Source organism: Colletotrichum abscissum (genome assembly GCF_030869225.1).
Source record: "Colletotrichum abscissum strain IMI 504890 chromosome Unknown Scaffold_26.1, whole genome shotgun sequence".
Classification (NCBI taxonomy): Eukaryota; Fungi; Ascomycota; class Sordariomycetes; order Glomerellales; family Glomerellaceae; genus Colletotrichum; species Colletotrichum abscissum.
Window position 1 is genome coordinate 485,124 of NW_026850165.1, and position 14,917 is coordinate 500,040.

The 14,917-nt window shown below is 52.3% G+C and overlaps 5 protein-coding genes across 5 annotated transcripts; 4 read left to right on the top strand and 1 right to left on the bottom strand.

Annotated features, from left to right (window-relative positions):
- Positions 1–33: 33 nt before the first annotated feature.
- Positions 34–616, bottom strand: CABS01_10349 (Erg28 like protein; the record flags this gene model as incomplete). The annotated part of the gene is made up of 2 exons (XM_060543705.1): positions 34–486; positions 554–616. The coding sequence occupies 2 exons, from the start codon at positions 614–616 to the stop codon at positions 34–36; spliced, it is 516 nt and encodes a 171-aa protein (XP_060399387.1).
- A 482-nt stretch (positions 617–1,098) lies between these two features.
- CABS01_10350 (3-ketoacyl-CoA reductase) lies at positions 1,099–2,167 on the top strand (the record flags this gene model as incomplete). Its single annotated transcript, XM_060543706.1, has 2 exons — positions 1,099–1,242; positions 1,310–2,167. 2 exons carry the CDS (start codon positions 1,099–1,101, stop codon positions 2,165–2,167), a joined length of 1,002 nt encoding a protein of 333 aa, XP_060399388.1.
- An 811-nt stretch (positions 2,168–2,978) lies between these two features.
- Positions 2,979–7,292, top strand: CABS01_10351 (non-repetitive/WGA-negative nucleoporin; the record flags this gene model as incomplete). Its single annotated transcript, XM_060543707.1, has 3 exons — positions 2,979–3,312; positions 3,375–6,526; positions 6,579–7,292. 3 exons carry the CDS (start codon positions 2,979–2,981, stop codon positions 7,290–7,292), a joined length of 4,200 nt encoding a protein of 1,399 aa, XP_060399389.1.
- Positions 7,293–8,087: 795 nt separating this feature from the next.
- CABS01_10352 (methyltransferase domain-containing protein) lies at positions 8,088–9,092 on the top strand (the record flags this gene model as incomplete). The annotated part of the gene is made up of 2 exons (XM_060543708.1): positions 8,088–8,459; positions 8,550–9,092. The coding sequence occupies 2 exons, from the start codon at positions 8,088–8,090 to the stop codon at positions 9,090–9,092; spliced, it is 915 nt and encodes a 304-aa protein (XP_060399390.1).
- Positions 9,093–9,966: 874 nt separating this feature from the next.
- On the top strand, positions 9,967–11,639 carry CABS01_10353 (N1-acetylpolyamine oxidase; the record flags this gene model as incomplete). The annotated part of the gene is made up of 2 exons (XM_060543709.1): positions 9,967–10,262; positions 10,316–11,639. 2 exons carry the CDS (start codon positions 9,967–9,969, stop codon positions 11,637–11,639), a joined length of 1,620 nt encoding a protein of 539 aa, XP_060399391.1.
- Positions 11,640–14,917: the final 3,278 nt, after the last annotated feature.

Here is a 14,917-nt window from a genome sequence, read left to right on the forward strand (position 1 = left end):
TTCCGCAGGCTACTTTTCAACAATACCAACCCTTTACGGGCTAGTAACGTAAAAGTCGCGCACCAATGGCATCCAAATCAAGGCAGTGGTGGCCAGGGTGAAGGGGAAGTATTGCGGCAGACCAAATGTCATGCTCTTGAAGACGAACAACTCGCTGGCAAAGTGACCCAACGCAACAACGTAGGTCCAGATGGCCAGGTCGTACATGTGGGCGTGGTGCAGATGGTACGCGGCATAAAGACGGACGATGCTCGTGAGGAACGTCCAGGTGCCGAAGCAGCGCGCAGCGAGAGGTGTCGCCTGATCCACAACGTCCGTCGCGCCGGCGGGGGCGGGGATGTACTTGTTGACCGAGTCCTCCGGGTTGAACTTGTCGGACTTGGGGGCGAGCTTCGTGTTGCGAACGTATTTACCGTCGTAAAGGCGGCGAGAGTAGTGGAGAGTCAGGAGGTTCTGCGCCGAGTTTCCGATGGAGATGAGAGAGAGCTGAGAGTGTATTGCTGGTTAGTGACATGCTTCTGGTGGGGGTTCAGTTCGTTCTTGAAAACCTTACCAGGAGCATGTAGTAGGGTAAGATACCCTTTGCTGGGGGAAGCAAATCCGTGAGAGACACCATTATTGCTGTATTCAAATCCCGTGAAGCTCAATTGGCGCTGAGTGGTGTAGACTTAGAAAGGAGGGAAATTGAGTCGCAGAGGAAAAGAGTGGACAATCACACCAGCATCTCCTTAGCTCAGCGTTAAGTTGCCCCAAGCTTCTGGTCCTTCGTATTCGGATTGAATCCAAAAAAGAAAAAAAGAAAAAGAAAAAGATGGAGAGAATGTTTTGTGGCTGGAGCTATCGCATTGTGGCTTGACTTTGGCTCATCAAAGCTGGCCAAAGCTCTCCGGCAGCTTGGCGTAGGTTCAACAAATGAGGGAGGTGCCGAGGTGTGGCTGATGCGATTTTGGAAGTGCATTTTCCACCATTCGCCCATCCCAACATTTTGTCTGTGCTGCTGTGCGAATTCCACGGAGGATCTGGAAAGCTTCTTCCCCTCCTTTCAGCAAACAGCAAATTCTCGATTTCATTCAGCGAGATCAGTGAGGACTCATCACAATGGGCGGAATCGCCGATCAACTGGCCTATGTGCCGCAACCTGTCCAGCTTTTGCTAGCTGGTATTGGCGCTCTCTTCCTTACCTCCAAGGCTCTGAGCTATGTCAAGTTCGTCCTTGGTGTCTTTTTGCTTAGTGGCACCAGCGTATGTGCTCCCGAGCATCTCGCCCACCTATCATTGATGTCCAAACACTGACAACGAAGTCGCACAGCTTCGCAAGTATGGCAAGCCTGGCACCTGGGCTGTCGTGACCGGTGCATCAGACGGTCTCGGCAAGGAGTTCGCCTACCAGCTCGCCAGTAAGGGCTTCAACCTCGTCCTCGTCTCCCGAACCCAGTCCAAGCTCGAGACCCTCGCCCACGAGCTCGAGGCCAAGTTCGATGGCAAGATCCAGGTCAAGATCCTCGCCATGGACTTCTCCCGCGACGACAACAACGATTACGACAGACTCGCCCAGCTTGTCAACGGCCTCGACGTCGGTGTTCTCATCAATAACGTCGGCCAGAGCCACAGCATCCCCGTCCCCTTCCTCGAGACCGCCCGCAGCGAGCTCCAGAACATCGTCGCCATCAACTGCCTCGGTACCTTGAAGACCACCCAGGTCGTCGCCCCCATCATGCAGCAGCGCAAGCGCGGTCTCATTCTCACCATGGGCTCCTTTGCCGGCTGGATGCCTACCCCTTACTTGGCCACCTACTCTGGCAGCAAGGCCTTCCTACAGCACTGGAGCAGTTCTCTCGCGGCTGAGCTGAAGCCGCAAGGCATCGACGTCGAGCTCGTTCTCAGCTACCTCATTACCACCGCTATGAGCAAGGTCCGCCGCTCAAGCGCCATGATCCCGACACCCAAGAACTTCGTCCGTGCCACTCTCAGCAAGATTGGCTCTGGCAGCTACCAGAACTTCGCCTACACCTACACTCCTTGGTGGACGCACGCTCTTATGCTGTGGGCTGTTGAGAGCACCATTGGTGCCGCCCACCACCTGGCCCTTTGGTTCAACCTGAAGATGCACGTTGACATTCGCAACCGTGCTCTTAGGAAGGCGGCTCGCGAGGCCAAGAAGCAGTAAATGGAGCAGAAAGTATCATCTGTTGTGGTCGATGAGTCGCGCAGTCTAACACGCTATTGCTTTTAAAGCTGGCCGAAGTGCCGTGCCGATATATGGGCGAAACGAAGCGCCTAAAGAAGTTTCATTGTGATCTCTTGTGAGATATGAAGCATGGATGAAGAAAGAACATGTAGATGAGAGGTGAATAACAGTGGCTTGGGCTCAGGGTGTAGTGGCCATTTGCATGAGGTATGTAGGGATCACGGCTCGGGTCACGGTTTCGAATGGACTAGAATAAAAAAGCGAGTACTTAATATGAGAGAGAGAGAACCCGTTCGAGATGAAGGAGATTTAAATCAACCAAAGTAAGGTACCTGAGTTTAGTACCCAAAGCTCGCAGAGCTACTGCAAGCGCAAGCTTCGAGTGGTGCAAACGTCAGGGTCAGCCTTGTGTCCCAATGTGGCTTAGCGCGGCTCCAGGCGCGAAAATTCCAAGCGTTTGGCGGCCCCAGCCTCTTGAGCTCCTCCAGAAATTGTTTACTGATGCGTTGTACTGCCCTCGCTCGAATTACCTTCACCTTTCCACACCGAGCCATCGAAGCTCCAATTCTTTTCATTCCCTTTGTCCGGCACGAGCTGCGCAAGGCTCCGCATCGCACACCCCTAGAAGAATATTTTCCACTTCTCGAATCCTCCAATTGACAGGATCACACCTGCCATCACCTGTTGATGATTCGGTAGCGCGACTCCAAACCGCCTTCACTGGCCGCCAGTTTGCGACGCGTTTGCCCGCCTTTCACTACCCCGATCGATCGAACTACTCGACGACAACATGTCCTACCCCCAGATGACGCCGATGCGGCCGGTGCCAGGCGCCTTCCTCAACACGCCCGCAGCCTCCAGATTCGCCAACGACAACGAGCCGGTTAGACGACGACTCTTTGCGGAGGGCGAAGCACCTTCAAGCAACAGTGGCGCGCTGGTGGCAGGATCAAATTTGGCACCCGCGACGGTTGCATCAACCAGCACAAGTGGAGGATTGGTGTCGACCTCATCTGCTCCGGCTCCCCAGCAAAACCTCCCGCCCGTCACGAGAGCAGCTCAAGCGGTCAACCAGTTCCTCCAGTCCGACGAGAACTACCCCGAGCTCGATTCCTACTGCAGGCGTAAGTTCACTGCTCTTGCCTTTATCTAACCTTTCGCGCGACGGCTACTGACATCCACATAGCAGGAGCATCGTCAGACTATGACTTCAACACGCTCGACTCGCCCTGGGCGCCCTTCCACAAGACCCAGATGTACCCGATCCCGAACCAGGTTTTCAGCCACTACAATACCGGCCAGCTCCAGACGTTGATGGGCTTGTTCGCCGAGATCAACCATGCCTGGGTGGTCATCGACAACTCACTATTCCTATGGGACTACACCCACCCAGATCCCGAACTTATTGGTTTCGAGGACCAACCGCACACGATTCACGCCGTTGCTCTCGTTGCACCCAAGCCTGGCATTTTTGTCAACACCATTACGCACATTCTAGTTGTTGCGACGTCGTCTGAGATGATTCTCCTCGGTCTTTCTGCTGAAACCACGCCATCGGGGACCAAGACCGTTTCGCTTTATAGCACCAAGCTTAACCTCCCTCTCCGAGGCACCGATGTCAGAGTTATCGCTGGCACTGCGGACGGCCGCATCTTCTTTGGAGGCAGTAACGACACCGATATCCACGAGCTTTACTACCAGCAGGAGGAGAAGTGGTTTTCAAACAGATGCGGCAAGATCAACCACACCAACCCAGGCTGGTCTTCAGTCGTCACTCTCCAGAGTGGGTTCTGGGCACAAAAGTCTCCGGAAGGCCTTCAGAGCATTGTGATTGACGATTCCCGGAAGCTCGTCTACACACTTTCGACAAGATCCACCATTCGTACATACCACATGGACGGGCCTAACAAGCTCACCAAGGTCATCGAAAAGGAGCGCAACGCCTGTCTACGCGACATCACCCACATGATTACTCAGTCCCCTCTCCTCAACGACCGAACTGCCTTTGTTGCCATCAGCGCCATTCCATCACGAGAGGCGTCGAAGCTGCACCTTATGGCTCTTACCAATACTGGCTGCCGTCTGTTCCTTAGCGCGACGAGCTCTGCTTCGTACATGATTGGTGGCGTCTCTTCAAACACGCCCCCTCAGAGCATGCAGGTCCAGTTCATCAAGTTCCCCCCGTCGGACAAGCCTGGACGATCCGGCACTAACAGCGCTGGTGATGCGGTTATCGATCTTGGCTCAAAGGCCCTGGAGTTAAGTAGGCTTGGAGCTCGATTCGCGCCAGGATACTTTTTGGATTTCGTCGTTAAGGACAACGATCCGAACATCGATCTCCTCTTCGTTTCTGCTCCCGAGACTGGCCGAATCAAGGCCAACTCGTCTTCAGCTGCGCTCAAGTACTACGAGCACGGAAACTGGATCGATATTGGAAGCAGAGCCGAAGATGTCGGTTTGGTGACCAAGCCGTTTGCCGCAGCAAACCAACCCGTTGGCTTTGGAAACGAGCTTGCGGTTCAGTTCGATCAGCCGGCCACCGAGTTTGCCGTGCTGACCAATACTGGTGTTCACATCATCCGCCGCCGCCGGTTGGTAGATACTTTCGCTGCTGCCATTCGTGGTGCAGTGGGAGACGAAGGTCTGGAGCTGGAGACCCGGAAGTTCATTTCTCGGTATGGCCGCGTGGAAACCATCTCCTGCGCTCTTGCTGTAGCTTGCGGTCATGGCGGTGATGCTAGGCCCGGCGCAACGCGCGCAATCGATCAGGCCACAGAAGACCGCGCAAGGACTGTATTCGTCGACTACGGTGGCCAGCCCTCAATCACGGAGGCCGATGGTACCCCTCTCAACACAACCTCCGTTCGCCTGTCCCCGAGGCACGATGCTCTCAGTGTTTATCTCACCCGCCTCATTCGCACATTGTGGAAGAACCACGTGGTCGCTCTTGCTGCCAGCCCTACCGGCGGCGTTGCGATTCAATCCATGGTACCCATCGCAAAGCTTCACTCCACTCAGGAGCAGCTGGAGCGTCTCCGGAGATTCCTTGATGCAAACAAGAGTTTTATTCAGGGCCTGTCAGGTCCTTCCGATCTTCAAAGAGTGGCCAGCAAGCAAGAGGAAGTCGCCCTCCAGGCAGAGCACCAAGCCCTGCATGCACTTCAGAAACTGATGGAGAGCATCTCCGAGGGCATCTCGTTCGTCTTGATGCTCTTTGACGAGCGTGTCAGTGACATCTTCACGAGACTGGATGCGACGGCGCAGCAAGGACTGAAAAATCTCACATACGAGAGCCTATTCTCACAGTCTTCAGGCAAGGATCTTGCCAAGCTGTTGGTCAAGTCCATCGTCAATCGCAACATTGAGAGCGGTTCCAACGTCGAGACTGTCGCGGATGCTCTTCGGAGACGCTGTGGCAGTTTCTGCAGCCCCGATGATGTTGTCATCTTCAAGGCTCAGGAGCAGTTGAAGAGAGCGTCTGAGCAGCCGTCCAACAGCAACCAGTCTCGCGCGCTTCTGCATGAGAGTTTGAGGCTCTTTGAGCGCGTCGCCGGTGCTCTTTCATTTGCCAACCTACATAACGCCGTCTCGCAGTACATCGACCTGAAGTACTACGCCGGTGCAATCCAGCTCTGCCTCACTGTTGCCCGTGAGAAGGATAGAGGCAACACCGCTCTGTCATGGGTCCATGATGGCAAGCCCGCTAACGACCCTCGGGCTAACGCCTTCTCGGAGCGTAGGAAATGCTACGAACTAATTCACGAGGCTCTTCAACACCTGGATGCCGCGTCAAGCAGGGAACCGGAGACGATCGACGGTAGACTGACTTTGATGGGCACTAAACGCCTCGAGGCCTATAGCGTAGTGAACGACTCGGACGACGAGGTCTTCCACTTCGACCTTTACGAGTGGTACATCGAGCAGGGGTGGACTGACAGAATTCTTGCTATCGAATCACCACACGTCATCACATACCTCCAGAGTCTGGCGAGGAGCAACGTGAACCATGCCGACCTTCTCTGCAGGTTCTATACCCAACGCGAGCGGTACTTTGAGGCTGCTCAGGTCCAGAATGATCTTGCCCAATCAGACTTCGCCATTGGTATCAAGGACAGGATTATCCTTCTCAGCAAGGCCAAGGCGAATGCCAGCGTTGCTACGGCAGGTGTTGGCAGGCAACAACAGCAGGTTCTGGCCCACGAAGTCAGTGAGCTTCTCGACATTGCCAACATCCAGGATGACTTGTTGGAGAGGCTCAAGGCCGACAGCCGCGTTGACCCTGATCGCAAGGCTCAAATTGAGGAAGCGTTGGATGGTCAGGTGATAAGCTTGTCAGACGTGAGTACCCCAGTGTCGCGGTCAGCTTTGCAGTGAGACTAATATTTAACAGCTGTTCAACCAATATGCCGACCAAGCGAATTACTATGATCTGTGCCTCCTCATCTACCACAGCGCCGATTACCGCAACCCCAGCACAATCTCCCAAACATGGGTCAGCCTCATCGAGCAGATCCACGAGGAGGCTGTAGAGCGAATGGAGGAAGCTGGTCCCGGCATCCCTGTTCTGCCCTCACCCTACGAATCTGTGTCAGTCAAGGTACAGAACATCGCCCACCGTACTTCTCTGGATAGCTTCATCTTCCCGGTGCCCGTCCTGCTTCCCGAGATTTGTCGGTATGCCGTTGAATACCACCAAGATGCTGAGATCGGTGCGGACCCCACCTGGCCTGTGCAGCTCTTCCTCAGCCTCGGTGTATCCAATGACATGGTCACTCGCGTTCTCGAGAGCGTTTTTGATACCCAAGACTATGGCTTCAGTGGTAACAACCGCAACCGCATCATTGAGCTCATTGTTTTCTCTGTTGATGTTTGGCAACGCGAGGTCAAGCGTCGTGGAGCTGCCTCGATGAAGGGCGATGGTGCCCTTGGTGCGTGGGTTAAGGACCTGCTCAGCAGATGCGAGGCATCACTGCCCCCTGCTGGCCACGGGTCGAACCCGGGTGGCATGGACTTGTCAGAAGTGCGGAGACGTCTGCGGACGGTGAAGAGAGATGTTGATGGCCTTGTTGAGAGAGGTCCCTCTGGAAGCTTGCGCTTCCTGTAATGTCTGGAACTTTATTGGCGTGATGGGGGCGGCGGATGGGAGTTTTCTCAAAGGCGTGTGGAGAGAAGAAACACAAAACTAGATAAAGACTGAACTACGGACTTGGGCTCTCAGAGTGAGCCACGGAAAGTGTACAAAGAAGATGCGAAAAGAAACCTTGTATTTGACGCGGACGGGGTTTTGGGCCGGGGCGCGGCTGGTTAGGCGGTGTAGGCTTAGGCTTAGGCTTTGGATGTCTAGTTGGTGTTATTCTATGAACACTTTTCCCAGCACTTGAGAGGCCGGACTTTGACTGTGGCTCAGCTATGATAATGTGATTTGAGAAAATGGTCATAAGAAATTCGGGTGGGAGGCTTGGTGGTGAGATGGAGCAATGTGGTCCACATATGGGTGTGTCCCTCGCCGCTCGCCCTCACGTTGATGCGCCTTGGAGCTGAATGAGCAATAGTCCAACGCGCACGTTTCATTGTCGAGTCCATCAGAAGTGTTAGTCGTCAACTCAAGTCGCGATGGCTGAGCCAGATTGAGCGAGATTGAGCTTGCCGGCGACTTATCGGAAACTTCCCCGGTCTGATTCCCACCACACCAAGTGAGATCCTGCTGACTTATATCTCCGAGTTTTCAGGCTATATCAGCAGGCAGGTTTCCTTTCAGTTCGAACGATCAGAGGTCAACCCAAACCGTCCTGGCTTTTTATCACTCTTACGTGCCTGGGTACCCCAAGCATTTACACGTCTTTCTAACACCAGGAATCTTGGCGACTTACTTTGTCCTTACTCAAATACCAGCGTAATAATGACAGCCACCACCGCCCCCCAGTCCGCAGGCCCCATGGCACCCATCTTCCGCTCCATGGACAAGACCATCGGCGCGCACTGGGAAGAAACCATGATTGAGATGAGCCGGACGATGATGGTGCCCCTCAATTCGCGGCTTATGAAGCAGATGGGGTTGGGCCAGCACACGACGGAGCCTATTGCCTTTCTCGACAGCGCTTGTGGGGCTGGTCCGGCTACGCAGGAGTTGGTCAAGGTTGTGTCCCGAGAGGTGTTGGACAAGAGCGAGGTCATTTGTGCGGATGGGTCGCCTATGATGGTTGGGTTAGTGGAGAGGAGGATTCGGGAGGAGGGGTGGGTTGGGGCGAGTGCGAGGGTTTTGGATGCCATGGTAAGCTTGGCTATCTTTCCTATATTACCTATTGAACTTTGAGATTGTGGCCAAGGGAATTTCTCCGTTACTGATGTGCTGTCGGGGCAGGACTCTGGGTTAGCTGAGAACTCGTTGACGCACGTAGTCATCGGCCTCGGTCTACATCTCATCCCCCGCCCAGACAAAACCATCAAAGACGTCGTCAGGATCCTCAGGCCCGATGGGGTCTTCGGCTGTATCACACCGCATGTCGACCATATAGGCTGGGTCGCGGACGTGAGGTCAGCATTCGTATCCTTCCCCTTTGACGCGCCGTTCGAGGAGAAGAATCGTGCGCAGGTTCACGATGTCGGGCGGTGGTACGACGAGGCTTGGGTCAAGGGGTATCTACAGGACAATGGGTTCAAGGACGTCAAGTCGTGTTTGGAGAGCGGGACGGTGAGGGTGAGGGACGCGAGGCACTGGTTGGATGTGTTTGGGCCAGTTGTTGCATTGATTGTGAACACGGAGTGGAATGAGGAGTTGAGGCGGGAGCATGGGTTGGAGGAGGTGAAGGGGTTGATTAGGGAGCATTTGGAGGGGAAGTATGAGGGGAAGGGGTGGGATGTTGGGTTTGCCTGCATTGTTGCTTCTGGGACTGTTGCGAAGTAAGGTAGGGACGAGGCTGTCCGGGGGTCCTGGCAGAGGAGGATGAGAATCTTGAGGATTTGTTGGTCTGGGCAGCTGTAGGTTTCAAGGCAAGATGTTGACAGAAGCAAATTGGGAGACGATTTGGAGTAGGAAACGAGTATCCAAAGCTGAGCTAGACTGTCTACTTGAAGGTAGTCGTGTCTCAGACGAAACCATGATGAAAACAGTTCCGCGTGCGCGGGGTCTCTCGACCAACATTGTGGCGCTTGTTTGTGCGGCTGATATGTCTTATTTGGTCCCATGCCTTAGTTATTTTCTCTCTTGTACTGAAAACAAAGTTATTTGCTGAACATTACGGCTTGATTAGGGCTGCGGACTCACGCTATTATTCGTCAATACACGACCTTGGTGAATTTATCTGTCGCACACTCGTGATGTACGGTAGCCGCATCTGACTCGGGCCGCACCTGAAGGAGGGAAGGTGGAACATTAGCCATGGGCCAGAGTGACTGCCAAGATGCCATATCATAACGACATGTCTAGTACAGACCTCGCGAGTAAAGACATGAACACTGAGAAGTACCAATGTTGTTTCTCTAAACCATGCCCAATGCCCATGATGTGAGACCCAGGCGGATTCGAGGCCAACGGCTCGAAGCCGTGAAGTTGGCGATGCCTCTTTTGGAACAAGACGCCCGCTGACTCACGAGGTGAGTCGGAATTCACTAAGATGCCCCCCCTGGCAAACGTCTCTGGCGCCGCAAGCGACTCGGAGAAGCAGAATTATAAAAGTCCTGATACTTCTTGAGTGCTCTGTGTTCGCCTTGATTGCTCTAGGCTATCCCCTTCATTAGTTCAAACGCAAGGTCGTCAGAGCTGATCGATACTCTTCACGATGCTGTCACTTGCGCGTTTTGTCGGCGTACTTGCCCTTATCGCTCCCGTTGCGCAGACTGCGCCGACTAAAGAATTTCTTGCAGAAACTAAGGGGAACTGCAGCAAGGTCCAAGTAGCCATTCTCGGTGCTGGCCTCGCAGGAATTACGGCTGCCCAAACACTGGTAAATGCGTCCATCACAGACTTTGTCATCGTTGAGTACAATAATCGGATTGGTGGACGCGTTTACAACCGACCCTTTGGAAAGAAGCCGGGTACGAATAAGTCCTATTTTGTAGAGCTTGGTGCGAACTGGTATGTAGCTCCAGAATAATTTTGGTGTTTTAGCCTATTTACATCACCAACAGGGTTCAAGGAACGGAAAGTGAAACAGAGGAAAATCCGATTTTGACTCTGGTTAAGAAGCACAACCTGAGAAACACGCTTTCTGACTTCGACAATGTTACAGCCTTCAACGAGACTGGCCAATTATGGCCTGGAGAATGGACAGACAAGTTTGACAAGTTGGATGAGTTGTTCGTAAATGTCACGAGGAAGTACGAGTACGACGCTGGCGAAATCATCCTGAAGAATCAGCAAGATCGCAGTGCCCGTGCCGGTCTTGCAATCGCAGGCTGGAAGCCGGGCAGTGACCCGCTGGCACAAGCTATCGAATGGTCTTCCATAGACTTCGAATATGCTAATCCACCGGAGAAGACGTCCCAACAGTACTCCGTAGTCAACACCAACACATCGTTCAAGCGCTGGAAGGATAACAACAACCTGGTGCACGATGAGCGAGGGTTTGCCACATTCTTCCAGGAAGAAGCGAAGCGCTTCCTAAACGAGACAACCCAGCTGAGGCTTGGGACTATCGTCCAGAACATTACCTACTCTGACGACAGTGTCACAGTGCATAGTGGGGACGGCACTTGCATCGTCGCCGACTACGCCATCTGCACGTTTTCGCTGGGTGTCTTGCAGAAGGAGGTGGTTAACTTCTCGCCAGAGCTGCCGCTTTGGAAACGAACGGCTATCCAGTCAATGACTATGGGTGCTTACACGAAGATCTTTATGCAATTCAAGCCAGAAGACGTGTTCTGGGACAAGAGCACACAATTCTTTCTGTATGCCGACCCAGTACAGCGAGGTTACTATCCCTACTTCCAGTCACTGGATCACAAAGACTTTGTGGACGGCTCCGGCATCATCTTTGTCACCGTCGTCGACCAGCAATCTTACACCGTGGAGGCTCAGGACTTTGATACTACGAAGAAACAAATCATGCACGTTCTGAAGGACATGTTTCAAAGGGAGATTCCTGATCCCATTGACTTCTACCATCACAACTGGACCCGCGAGCCATGGGCATACGGGTCATACTCGAACTGGCCTCCGGCCTTGACGTTGGAGATGCATCAAAACATCCGTGCCAACCTCGGCAACTTGTGGTTTGCTGGCGAAGCCACCCATCCGCAATATTTTGGGTTCTTGCAGGGTGCATATTACGAGGGGAAGAACGCGGGTGAAGCTGTTGTTGGGTGCATTAAGAACAAGGATGACTGTGCTAACTTGAGATCTGTGGCTTATGATGTGTTGAATGGAACGACTAGCACCGATAAGTACACAAAGCTAAATGGATGGAGCACTAAGACTTTTGTAAAAGAACTTGGCATCAACATCAAGAGCTGAGAGAACTTGTATGTGGAGGGTTTCAGTTGATGGATGCAAGTAAGCAACGTCTGTTCAGACTCAACGTCATTACACCGAAAGTACCCGGCCACGTGCCTGCCAAGCTTCATTGGCTGTATTTCTACCACAGAGATGTGACCAATCGTGGTTGCAGTATGTTTAAAAAGACCTCGCAGGTTCAGGCGAACTAGCTTGCCTGACAGCCTAGCCTGCGCGAGGTCTCGACCCTAGGACAGTGGGCGGCATCTGACATCTTCTGAGCTAAAGGATCAAATGGGAATGACATTTCATGTTTCGGGGAAAGGAAAATTAGCATAAATTTCGCATAGAAGTCGTGCCCTGCCTTCCTTCACAAGTCTGACTTCGCTGTCTTGCACACGCATCTTTTCAGAACCCATCTTCCTCGCCCGAAACAAAGCAATCAATTATCACTGCCCCAATTGACTACAATCAAACATTCAAGCCTAAGAACATGTGTAATATTGTGCTATATGCCGGCCAGTTCAAGGAATCAGACATATCACCGCACGATGATAACTCTGGCGACTTCACCGAGACGATCATCTCCTCTGGCGCAACTCCAGCTTTGAGTCGGCGGCTGCCAGCTCGACCCCTCCTAGCAAATCCTGGCCCCATTGAATTATCGCGCAAATTTCCCTTATTCATTGAGCGGTCTTGCCTATTCCGACCAGAGAGTGGAAGGGACTGGGAAGTCTATAAGGAGACCATCCACAAGCTTTACGTGGAAGACAACCTACCACTGAAAGAAACCATGGAAGTCATGTCACAAAGACACTGGTTTCTGGCCACGTAAGTGACGATGAATTACGATCGCAAATCCGGGTGGTCTGGTGGGAAAAGACTAACGACGTTTGGGAAAAGCGAGAGAATGTACAAGAGGCAATTCTCGAAGTGGAACTGGAGAAAGTACAACACGAAAAGTTCACAACAGGAAGGTTCCGACGGGAGATGGATCCAAACTCGCAAAGGCAAGCCTTCCTGCAAACGACCACATCGGCAACAACAGAACGGCATGCGTGTGAAGGACACCCTTCTCGCAAGTACAGCCGTACATTCAAGCGACCGCTGCTCCAAGGCGATTAAGCATGCCGATTTTCCCATATTAATGCTCCACGGATGTGAAATTGAGAAACTGACGGAGGAACTCTTCGTCGCCACCTCCGACCTCATTTATGGAAGCGCGGAGGGAAGCAATGTCTGGAGAAGTACGTCAAGATTCGACAGACTCCCAAATGAACAGGCTACGAATGTTAGGAGACACTTTGAGATGGCTGTACGCCTGCTCGAGGGTAGCGACATGTCACGGGCGGGCGCGGCTCTTCGTCAAGCATTTCGCAGTATTGACTTCTTAGCGGAGGAAGATTCGTGCCTGAATTTTCGACAACTCTTGGTGTGGATTCCAATCACCTTCAACTTTCATAGACGGTTTAACGAAATGGAGGCGTACCTTCGGTACCTCTCTGAGCTCTTCAACATCAAAAAACCGGGTCAGCCGATTGCCCGAATGGCAAGACTCTTGTATCATATTGCAACAGGATACCAAGGTATGATTCGGGATTCCGTGGCACAAGTAAGCAATATTTCGGCCGATCTCTACGTAGAGCTTCGGGGAAGGGATGACCTCAGCACTGTTGAAGCAAGACAGGGAGCACTTGCGTTCGGAGACACAGGGTCTGGGCGATACGACTCGGATCTCTTAGATATCCTTAAAACTTACGACAACCTAGTGGATCTCGAACGAGAAACCCACGAGATGGGCACAGACTACGCAATCTCGATGGAATACCTCCGATTGAGAGCAATGTGGGATTTAGAAATCCTGTCTCCAGAGCGCGTAGCGGTATACAGTGAAAACTTCATTGAGAAGTTCAAGACGCTGCAACCGCCATCTTTAGACGATTGGAACTTCTGGAGACTCAATATGCTGGCTTCGACACATCTAGAGTTATCCAAGACTTATATCGACTTGAGTGCTACCGAGAGAGGAGTTTGGCATATGGAGGAATCCGTGAGATTGATGGATTACCTCATACACGGCAGGGAGCATGACGATCCGCGACAACTGGCAGAACTGGTGATTGGCCGGATGAAGCTAGTTCGCTTTCTCAAAGCTCTGGGACAGACTGAAAGAGCCGACGACGTCCTATTAGCCGTGGAGAAGTCAAGATATCTGGCAGAAATGTTGAGGAGTGACCTGGACTGCAAGACGTGAAGTCTTCAGTTGTGAGGCCGCTGTAGGCTGTGAAATAAGAGTCGTTGGCCATAACATGAAGGACTTTGTGACACAGAACTGCCATGAGGCTCTACCTGCGATTATGAACAGAATTATGGTTAAAGGCTGGAGACTCAAATTGCAGAGTCAGAAATTGGAAATCGTTTTTCTCTACTGATACGATTACCACTCAGTTTCCTGTTGACAGATTTCTCTCAACTTGTGAAGCTTCCGAGATCCAGAAAATACCTATGTGAAGTCCGTTTTGGCGTTCAATAGGTAACCGTGGATTGTAGATATTGCTCACCCTACCTTGACAAAAGAACCTGACAGAAAATTTTCGAAGGGCTCGAAACTGGTCAGTGAGAGATGTGTGCAGTCGCAGGATTTTGAGCTCATCGTGGATGGGGGGGTCAAGGACGCATGAAGACTGCCCAAGATCTGGCAATCTTGGGACTGCTGGAGGTTATACGAAGTAAATCACTTCAAATCTCAAATCAAATGATCTGGGGAAATCAGATGCCTGAAATATGAACGAAATCAGACTTATTTATTCGAGATCTGCCATTCAGGTCGTCCTAGACAGGTAGCTACCTACTTAATGATAGCAACAGCATATGGCCTGGATCTACCATTTCATTAGTGGGGTGGATAAGTCAATTTTCCTCCCATACGTTTGAGGGACACGAGAAATTCTCCACGTAGGAACTTGTGTTGTCGCCCAAGTTTCGGATCGTGGACAAGCCTACCACTGGGTCGGTGCCCTTACTATTACATGCATTGACTTGGAAGCTGGTAGTACGACACCACTGTAACCTGCATTTAAATACCTAGGAGCCGGAAGTTGGGCCCTTTTTAGGGATGATATGAATGGTGGGGGAGGGTAGTGACGTGTAACCTTCACTCAACTCCTATTTCGCCCTACCCTCCGTGATCAACCCATACTGAGCAACCAACGACGCCCGAAACTCTCGGCTATCGACGCAGCACTACTGCATGACGCACACCAGGCAGGAACAACACATCCCCAGCTGAAATACAGGGG